Genomic DNA, 10460 nt, shown 5'->3' with positions numbered 1-10460 from the left:
TATGCCAAGAGGATGATGATGGTGATGATGCAGTCAGAAGTCTTTGACGTTGGGGACATGCAAAAAGAAGGATGATGATGGTGGTAGGAAACATGCAAACAGGAGGAGGATGATGGAGTCAGAATTCTTTGGTGTTGGGGACATGCAAAGACGAGGATGATGGTCATGATAGGAAACACTCAAAGAGGATGATGATGATGCAGTCAGAAGTCTATGACGTTGGTGTAGGGAATATGCAAACAGGATGATGAGGATGATAATAATAAATAATTATACTAATTTGGGGCAGTGCTCTCTCAGCCAGCAGAGGTCCTTGGCACTTCACCTGCCGCTCGGTGAAATCTGCTCCCTGTTTTTTCTTGAGTCTGAGTCTAATGGGGGTTGTCACTTCCCACCTTGCTTGGGTGCTCCTTAGGCCACCTGATGCCACCATGGTGGCCGGAGGACTCAGGGAAAGGCACATGTTTGGTTTTTTTCCTTTCCTTGGATCTTTTCTTCTGTCGCAGACTCCTCTTTGTGGTGCCCCAGTGGGTCCTTCTTTGAAGGTCCAGAGCTCAGCACCCTCCTTGGGCTCGGCTGTGTGTTGAGATGTAGCAGGAGATGACATGAATTTCATGTCTGTCCTTTCCACGGCTCTTTTTCAAAGGGCACTTTTACTTGCTCATCTTTAACATTTTTATTAAATTAGTCAGTCTCTGGCTTTCTCCACCGCCCTGAAATGGGTCTTTAGGAGGAAACAGGTGGCTCGGGAGACTTGGGTTCCCATCAAGAAGAGTTTTGTACTTCTGAGTGAGAGGTTCAAAGCCAGATGAAATGGGCAGAGACCCACAGTTATTGTCTAAAAGAGATTCACTATTTTTAATGCACAGTGGTTTATGATGCAGTTGCATTATAATTGGCATCAGTGGCTCTGCACCCTCCTCCTCCTCCTCCCTCCTCCTCCTTCTCCATCTTTCTCTTTCTCTATCCTCTTCCATCCTCTTCTTCCTCCATTCTTCACCTCCATCCGCCTCCTCCATCCTACTCCTCTATCCTCCTCCTTCTTCATCCTCATCCTCCTCCTGCTTCATCCTCCTCCTGCTTCATCCCCCTCCTGCTTCATCCTCCCCCTCCCCCATCCGCCTCCTCCTCCATCCTCCCTCCTCCATCCCCCTCATCCTTCTTCATCCTCCTTCTCCATCTTCCACCTCATCCTTCTCCATCCTCCTCCTTCTCCATTCTCTTCCTCCTTCTCCATCCTCCTCCTCTTCCATCCTCCTCCTCCATCCTCCTCCTCCATCCCCGTCTTTCTCCATCCTCTTCCTCTTCCATCCTCCTCCTTCTTCATTCTCCTTCTCCATCCTCCTCCATCCTCCTCCTCCATCCCCGTCTTTCTCCATCCTCTTCCTCTTCCATCCTCCTCCTTCTTCATTCTCCTTCTCCATCCTCCTCCATCCTCCTCCTCCATCCCCGTCTTTCTCCATCCTCTTCCTCTTCCATCCTCCTCCTTCTTCATTCTCCTTCTCCATCCTCCTCCATCCTCCTCCTCCATCCCTGTCTTTCTCCATCCTCTTCCTCTTCCATCCTCCTCCTTCTTCATTCTCCTTCTCCATCCTCCTCCTCCATCCTCCTCTTCCATCCTCCTTCTCCATCCTCCTCCATTCTCCTCCTCCTTCTCCATTCTCCTCCTCCTTCTCCATCCTCCTCCCTCCTCCATCAGCAGTCACATTAGAAAAGCTGATGACTGTCCATCTGTGCTTCTGGGAGATGGGGAGAGAGGAGCTTCCACAGCAATTTTCCATGTTTCCCCTGGTCTCATTATGAACATCAAGGTCTGTCGTGTTTGTCGTGACCTATTGCCCTTCCAGCTCAATATCAATGAAGCACCACCCCTGTGCAGAGTGGTCAAGCAGAATAGTCTCACCTGTCTCTCAGCTGTCAAGATGTGGTGTTTGAGATGCCAAAACACGGGGTTGATTAGGAATGATTTGAGCGTGTCATTTATCCCTTGGACCTTTGGGGGCCCTTCAGGATCTTCAGAGCGGTGACTTTGTGGTTATTTTTGTTACAGATCTTGGATGACGGGGGAGATCTGACTCACTGGATTTACAAGAAATATCCCAACATGTTTAAGAAGATCAAGGGGATCGTAGAGGAGAGCGTGACTGGTGTCCACAGGTAAGGGGGCAGTCTGGGCTGTGAGCACAGTGGAGGTGTTGGATCTTCTTGTGTGGAGGTGTTGGATCTTCTCCCTCAGGGCAGAGGTACCAGAAGATCCCCAGGCTGTAAGATGCCACAGACTCGGTGAATGTTGAACCTCCTACTACGTGGTCTGTGGTTTCCCTCCAGCTTGGGCTTGGCTTTGCCATAAGAGCTGTTTTAAACCTCTCCTGCAGTCAAAGCAACTTGGAACTACTGCCCTGAATTTCAGACCAGGAGTAGAAGCACCTACTGACCATTGCTCCAGTGGGAAAAGTGCACGAGGTCTTGTTTTTCATACAATCATAGAATGGTTTGGGTTGGAAGGGACCTCAAAGATCATCAAGTTCCAACCCCCTGCCATGGGCAGGGACACCTCCCACTAGAGCAGGTTGCTCAAGGCCCCATCCAGCCTGGCCTTGAACACCTCCAGGGATGGTTTTTCTGCCTGTGAAACGGGGGCAATGGTTTTCTCACCTCGTTTTGCAGATGAAAAAACGGAAGGGGTGAGGATGAGGGTGTTGCACAAGAAAGGGTGGGCTTTGGAGGAAGCCAAAAGCGTAATCCTGAACTAGATCGACGGGAAGAAGTGAGATTTGGGAAGAGGAAGTGAGTCTTCAGTTGGGGTGGGAGCCCAGAAAGGGACAACCACAGAGATGCAGCCTTATAAGCGAGCGACATCGCTCTGCAGCAGCAGAATTGGGGTGGGAGAGGTGGCTCCCAGGGTTAGGAGAAGTCAGAGGTGCTTTTCCAGTGGCGTTAATCCTGTCACAGGTGACAGAAAACAGGGGACGAGCAGCAGATTCTGCTTTTTTGATTTATTTTTTGCAGGGAGAAAGGCTTGGCTGCAGCTGTGGGAGCTGGCTGAGAGTTTGGCCAGAGGTGCAGGCAGCTCTCCAAACAGGGAAACGAGATATTTCAAACAAGGAAGCGACCGATTCAGGTTTGCAGCCAGTGGGGTCAAGAAAAGGACCTGATAATATTTTTAGCCTCAGGAATCGCTCCAAATACGGGCAAAAAAGGACGTGCAGGAGCAAGGCGATGCTCAAAACCGTTCCCTGCAGCCTCGTGCCAGGAGGGAGGTTGTCTTCTGAGGTTGGTGGTGTCCCTTTACCTCCAGGGGACAGGCAGCCTGGAGACTGAGGCTCCCCAGATGACAAAGCAAGCGTGAGGGGGACTCTGGAGGTGGTCTGCAGAGACTTGACCGAGGGAGCAGGTTCTCCTGCCCGAGGTCTGGAGCAGGGAGACGATTTGCAGATTCTTTTCATCTCTGTAGTGTAGAGTTTAGATTGATTTTTCGTGGTTTTGCTGCTGCCAGGCATTGAGTCTGCTCTCAGAAGTAGGAGGTCACGCTGATGTCTTCCCCACCCTGGGTTGCTGCTTCTGCCTCTTCTGTTTCTTCTCCTACATCTCAGCGATTACACTCCTCCTGCTGTCTGAGTGGGTGTTTCGCTGCAGGGGTTGATCACAGCAGCTTCACATTTCTGTGAATGTGACTCTTCTGTGGCCATTCCTATTCCTCTTGAGCTGTAAGAGCTTGAGGGAATTGCAGGAGCCCTCATCTCATCGTTATCTGAAGCAGGGTTTGGGGGTTTGTCCTTTTGAAGACATCAGAGGGTGGTTGCAATTTCAACATTTATGAGGCACGTGGAGTCTGGAGCACCTTCTGACCTGCTCTTTGACGTTTTTATGAAATGCCTATTGCCAACCTGGTAGTTCTCCAGTAGAGGAGGAGAAGGGATACAAGCATCTGTGGAAGGAAGAGGGCTGTTTCTCCTCCTGGAACGAGGAGCTCCTATTGAAAGGTCATCTTTGACCCTCCAGATGTCTACTGCTCGCTCCAGAGAAACAAGGACCTTGAGACCACGCAACAGTAGAGTTTAGGAAAATATTTTTCCATTGATCATCTGTTTCTTCTCGTATTCCTCACAGGCTGTACCAGTTGTCCAAAGCGGGGAAGCTCTGCGTCCCAGCCATGAACGTCAACGACTCGGTCACAAAGCAGAAGTTTGACAACCTCTACTGCTGCAGAGAGTCCATCCTGGACGGGTAGGTACCAGCCCACCCAAACGGGCCCACGGCCCTTGCTCAAGTTGTGTTGGACCCAACAGGGAACTGGGTCCATCCTACCTACCCATTTAGACCATTTTAGATGTGTCAGAGGAGAACAAAGACCCTTTATTCACCCTGGTCCATCCTGTTTGTATCACAGACGGGAATCTTCAAGGCATTTTGAGGCAGCAGCTACATCTCTACAGGCCAGAAGGTCCTAAGACTTATTTGTACCATTTAGACCATTTTAGATGTGTCAGAGGAGAACAAAGACCCTTTATTCACCCTGGTCCATCCTGTTTGTATCACAGATGGAAATCTTCAAGGCATTTTGAGGCAGCAGCTCCAGAAGGTCCTAAGATTTATTGTGCAATGGTGTGCAAAGCTCTGCAAGTCTATGCACACCTGAAAACAAAAGTTTAATTTTGTGTTTGTAGGAGAATGATCTCACAGCAAAGACTTTAGCACCTCTAGAAGCCGGGATTCAGTGTTTTTAACCCGGCTACATCCATGAATGGGGCACATCACTCAAATTCTCCCTCTGCTCCTCCTCTTGGGGAAAGCATGTCATCTTCTGTGAAGACACATCAGATATTTTATTAGCCATAGTGATATCAGGCTGAAACACCGGGCTGCCTCCAGAACACGGCCCTGGCACGCGCTCTGGCACCCGCTTTAATTTTATGCTGTAGTTACCTGTTCCGACCTCAAATAAAACAACGATTCCGATGGGAATGTTGAATTAAATCAGCTCCTTGGCTCCCCCAGACAGGCTCTTGCCTCCTCCTGCTTTTTTTTTTTTTTTTTTTTTTTTTATCCTCTCCTGTGAATATAAAATAAACGGAAAGAAAGAAAACAGAAGAGGTTGTGGTAGACCAGGACTTCATCCCGTAACAGTTGCGTGTCCAAAGTGTAGTATGTGTCCCTCAAGTGTCCTTCAGCTGAGCGAAATAAATAGGTGCAGAAGGTGGAAAAGATGGGGTTTTATCCAATTCCCACCCCCCTGCTCCTGCAGGATTCACAGCCACGTGCCCGTAGGAGCAAGGAGGAGAGCGTTGGCTTCCCCTTGTGCTCCTTCCCCCCCTTCTCCAAAATCCCAGCAGCAGGCAAACTGTGGGACTGGGACCAGCTCTGCAGCCTCCTGATGGGGCTGTACTTTTTAGGATCGGCCGGGAATCTGTCACTGATGGATACGTGGGCACCGGGAACACCATGTGTCTTCTGAGACTGTTGGTCTTGAGATGCAGCGCAAAATACTTGGAAGTTGTCATCTAGAGAGGGTGGAAATCTCATAAATCTCAGTGATCTTTTCTTTTTTCTCTCTCCTTCTTTTTTTTTTTTCTTTATTCTGATGGAACTGGATGTCCATGTTCCCCACCACCTCCGCCACCAAGTTTTTTTGTCAAAGTCAAGGGAGATTAGGACAAGTTTTATTCTTGCAGCAGATGGGTGGACCGTGACATATTGCAGCTGGGAGTGATCCCAGTAGACAAGTAAGCACGGAAGCAAGGACAAACTTGACTTTCCGGACTGACGTTCGTGCTGATGACTCCCAGAGAAAAGCTTGCCTGCTCTGTGCCAGGTAGCTGTGGTGCGGAGGAGGAACCCTCCGTGGAGAAGACAGCCTGCTTCTGGAGAGAAGACTTTGTGCATGTTGATAACTTGGTTTGGCTTAAAGTTTAAACGAGTCTCAAGACCCACAGTTCTCTGTTCGTTGCAGATGTAGAAATGTCTCCCGCTCTTTAATCAAAGTCCATCTGGCAGAGCTGTTGGTGTCCAGCTCTGCCACCGCTGCCTGCAGCCTGGAAGCCCCAGAAGTTCTCCCAGACCCAAAGCTGGCTTCCCTTGTTGGTTTTGGAGTTGGTTCTGACATCTTTTTCCCAAATCTTTGTGGAGTTTGTAGTAGAGTGCCTCATTTGCCACCTCAACTTTGAAGAGGTCTTCCAGGTCATCTTGACCAGGAGAAGTGAAGATGACTCATGTCTGTAAATCATAGAAACACGGAATGGTTTGGGTTAGAAAGGACCTTAAAGACCATTCAGTTCTACCCCACTGCCCTGGGCAGGGACACCTCTCACCACCAGGTTGTTCCAAGCCCCCTCCAACCTGCCCTTGAACCCCTTCAGGGATGGGGCAACCACAGCTTCTGTGGGCAACCACCTGTATGTCCAAATACAGGGGCATGAAGATCATAGAATCATAGAATCATAGAATCATTGAGGTTGGAAGAGACCCTTGGGATCATCGAGTCCAACCATCTACCCTACTCTACAAAGTCCTCCCCTACACCATATCCCTCATCACAGATGATCTTTAAAATGTGGACAAGTGCCATGTGAGTGAAGGAACCACCAGATGTGCTTCCCTGGGTCATCTGCTACACGTGCAGTTTCTTCCCCACCTTTCCATTCCGTGTTGTTCTAAAAGACTAAATTCTGATGAGGGTGGTGAGACCCTGGCCCAGGTTGCCCAGAAAGGTGGGAGATGCCCCATCCCTGGAAACATTCCAGGTTGGATGGGACTCTGAGCAACCTGGTCTAGTTGAAGATCACAGAATCACAGAATCATCTAGGTTGGAAGACACCCTCGGGATCATTGAGTCCAACCATCTACCCTACTCTAAAGTTCTCCCCTACACCATATCCCCCAACACCACATCTTCCTGCCCGTGGCAGGGGGGTTGGACTAGGTGGCCTTTAAAGTTCCCTTCCCACCCAAACCATTCCACGATTCGATGAAAACATCTTGATGAAGTCATTCTAATTAAACAGAATTCCTTTTCTTTCTTCATTATGGCCACGTCTCTGCTCTGTGGCCATAGAGTTCAAGATGGACGAGGCAGCTTCTGTCACGGGGGATGTTGGCTGCCCCATGAAGAGTTGCCCCTAAATTTTAAGTGTCCAAGGACACAACTATTAGCTCCACGTGTAGCAGATGCCATCTGTGGCTGAGAAACACTCAAATCTTAAAAAGCTCCTTTATCTCGTTGCCTTCGGTTGTGACGGTTGATGGACCTCACGGGGAGCTACGTTGGGATTTGGAGTCAAGTCTGACCCAGGCATCTAAAACTGGGCCAAGGGAGGTCTGAGCAGGGCTGCAATTAAATCTGCTGTGCTTTTTTAGCTAAATTCTTTGGGAAATGGAAGGGAATTTCACTTTCCCGGCACTGCTAACCTATTTACTCCGGTGCTAAAAATAGCCCGCAATGTAGGACACTCTTAGGGAGAAACCAGAAGGAAACAGAGTGGAAGGGAGAGCTTTGTTTGTGGAAAGTGCTGGGATTCTGGCAAGGAGTTAAAACACACTTTTTGGCTCCTTCTGTGGTTGTTTCTGTGGGGTATTTTGACATTTAAAAAGAAAAAAAAAGAGTATTTTTGGAAAAGATTTTAAGTATTTGTGGAGCACCCAAGCAAAGGGATCCAAGGAAAAGAAACAGAAATGACAAAAAAAGGGATCCAAACCCCAAATCCTTCCTCTTTGTTGCATTTCCCTGGTAGCACCAAAGGAAAAAGTCATTTTTTAGGTGTCTTTGGGTCCTCCCTGTGCCCAGAATTGCTGTGTGATCTCGGGGACACAGGATACAACCCTGGTGTTGGGGAGGAGCAGACCGAGGAGGACCTGTCCTCCACTGTAGCATCATCAGGGGAATAGAGCTAATTGTCTTTAATTGTGGTTTGTTTTTTTTTCCCTTTTTCTTTAGCCTGAAAAGGACAACAGACATGATGTTTGGAGGAAAGCAAGTAGTGGTTTGTGGCTACGGGGAGGTAAGGGCTTCAGATTTCTTACGCCGCACGTAAAAATCAGCGCGTCCTTCGCATGGCTTCGTCCCCACGGGGCTTTCCTGGCCTCGGGGCTTCTCTCTGCATCTGCAGGTGTCCTCAAACCCGGCGGGTCGGCCAAAAAAATGAAGATTTTTCTTGATTTCCAGTATATTTCTTCAGTATTCAATGGATACCAAACCTGAATCTTAAAAACATTAAGTCTGAGTATTAAGTATTCCGGCTACCTTTAATATCTGAATGTCGGAATATCCAGATATTAGTATAGAATATATTATCATTATATTTTATGTTTTCATCATCTATTGTATTTGATGGACTGTTGAAGCCTTGGGAGGCTGGGCTCTGCAGATGCAGCCGCAGCGTTGCGTGCCGAAGCCAGGTCAGGAAAGAGAAGTTCACCTTGACTTCCCCCCCTGAGCTTCCACCCCCAAACGGAGGAGTCCTCTCTCCTTCTCCCTTCAGCACGTCTTGCTGGGACCAGTGATCACCAGTTAGGGTGGGCTGTGCTGTGGGTGCTGTACTGGGACAGACTCTTTTTTGGTTTTTTTTGCTCCAAAGAGCTGAAATGGGACAATTTTTTCCTGTGTCATCACATTTTTTGGGAACCTTTGATCATTTAACCATTCCCCTGCGAGCTGCACCGTAGGTTAAAGCTCGTTAACCCTCGGAGAGTAAACCATTAAGCTTCCTAAATAGAGTAAAGGTTACAAAAGACTCTTAAACTTTCCCTGGGATGAGTGTAATCATCCAGCCTGGCCTTGATAAGTGTTATCATGGTGCCTTCTAGATACCAGGATGTTTGGGTGGGGAAGAAGAACTCCCTGGGACCGAAACCAGCAGCACTTTCATATTTTTTAGTGCCTGTCTTAGCGAAGCTGGGCCCGACTCAGGTCCAAAAAATGGAAATATGGAACCAAGAGTTACTCTGGGGGCTGCAGAAGAGGTTGTACATCCCCCAGGAGCTCCCCGTGGCCGAAGGGCTGCTCGGCGTGTCCCGAGCTCTTGGTGTCTCACTCCTCCTCTGTCCTCTTCTCCCTCCCCAGGTTGGAAAGGGCTGCTGTGCTGCCTTGAAGGCCATGGGCTCCATAGTGTACGTGACAGAGATCGATCCGATCTGTGCCCTCCAGGCCTGGTAAGCAGTCCCCACCCAGCCCGGCTTCTTCCTTAGGTTTTTGTTGTTTTTTTTTTTGGTTTTGGTTTTTAACCCAAGGAAAACCACGGCCAGAGGCTGCTGAGCAGCGGTCCTCCCCCACAAGAAGAGATGCTGGGGAGGAGTTGGTGGCTTCTCTCCCCCCCTGGAGGGACCCACAGCTCTCTCCTGCGGCCAGGAAAGGGTCCCTGCACTAGAGCATCACCAGGTTTATCTGGCTCCCAGGTGCATCGTAGCCAGAGCAGCCACGAGTTTAACCCTACAGTTTGAAGGAGTTTTATGATGTGGCTTGAAAGGGTTTAACGATAAGTTTTGAGAGTCAAATTATCAAAAGGCTGCTGGGAGTGAACTGCGACCTCTGGAGAGCAACCTCGGGCTTCCCTCTGCTGCACAGACCCCTCACCAAGGAGTATTTTGGTGTTTTTGTGACCACCCACCCCTCACAAACCTCTCCTCGCTCGCCCCGGTGCCCCGACACAGGGCTGAAAGCTCACAGCTCCTCCCCAACCCCCAGCACGGGCACGTTGCAGTTACACCCCACCTCGTTTCCTCCAGGTGAAGGTTGTTTTGGTGCCAAGATGCTCCTCCATCCCAAGGGACACGGGTGGGAAAGCAGAGTCCCCCCCCAGAAAGGATCCGGAGCCTTAAACCCGCAGCCTCTTCCTCACAGCGAGCTTTCGAAGGGAGGAAACTAATGAGCCCCGCTTAATTAGCAGAGCTGAGCCTCTTTGGGTTTGCTTTGCAACCTTGACAAGCGGCGCATCCAGCCAGCACATCCTTTTAATTGTGAATTGGGTCGTTTGCAGCAACACCCGGCTCCTCCTGAGGAGATTGCAGTAGATGGGGAAAAAAAAATAGAAATAAATCAGTAAATGGGACATACGGCAGAAAAAAAAAAAAAAAAAACCTACGGTTTTGCAGCTTTGAAAGTAAGTTCTCGGCAGGACTGTCAACAAAGCCTAAAAAACCCCAAAAACCTGCCCAAAAAGCCTGCCCTCGTTGTCCAAAGCGCTGAGCACACCTTGCTTGGTGGGGTCAGGGAACCTGCCGAGCGCTCAGCGCTCCCAGAGATGGAGTAGGGGCCTTAAATATGGATCGTGGAGTTAATGAGAAGAAATCTGAAGGCTGGGGGTGTTTTGGGTTTGGTTATTTTTTTTTAAGATGATCTAAATCCATCGCAGAGAGGATCCTGCGGCAGGAGGGCAGATCTGCCTCTTCTGGGTGTGCTTTTGCAGGGAGTAGCAGCTTCAAAAAAAGCCCTCTCGATGGAAAATTGAGATTTGCAGATGGGGAGGCCT

General features: G+C 49.2%; 1 protein-coding gene across 1 annotated transcript in view; it reads left to right on the top strand.

The window, feature by feature from the left end:
- Window positions 1–10460, top strand: part of AHCYL2 (adenosylhomocysteinase-like 2) — a 155519-nt gene that overhangs the window by 128310 nt on the left and 16749 nt on the right. Inside the window, exons 9-10 of the mRNA XM_014945437.1 lie at window positions 7931–7994; window positions 9056–9144. Of these exons, the coding sequence (XP_014800923.1) occupies window positions 7931–7994; window positions 9056–9144 (153 nt within the window). The remainder of the gene's footprint in view (window positions 1–7930; window positions 7995–9055; window positions 9145–10460) is intronic.

Source organism: Calidris pugnax, unplaced genomic scaffold, assembly GCF_001431845.1.
Source record: "Calidris pugnax isolate Ruff unplaced genomic scaffold, ASM143184v1 scaffold96, whole genome shotgun sequence".
NCBI lineage: Eukaryota > Metazoa > Chordata > Aves > Charadriiformes > Scolopacidae > Calidris > Calidris pugnax.
This window is presented reverse-complemented; position numbering and strand designations above follow the sequence as displayed.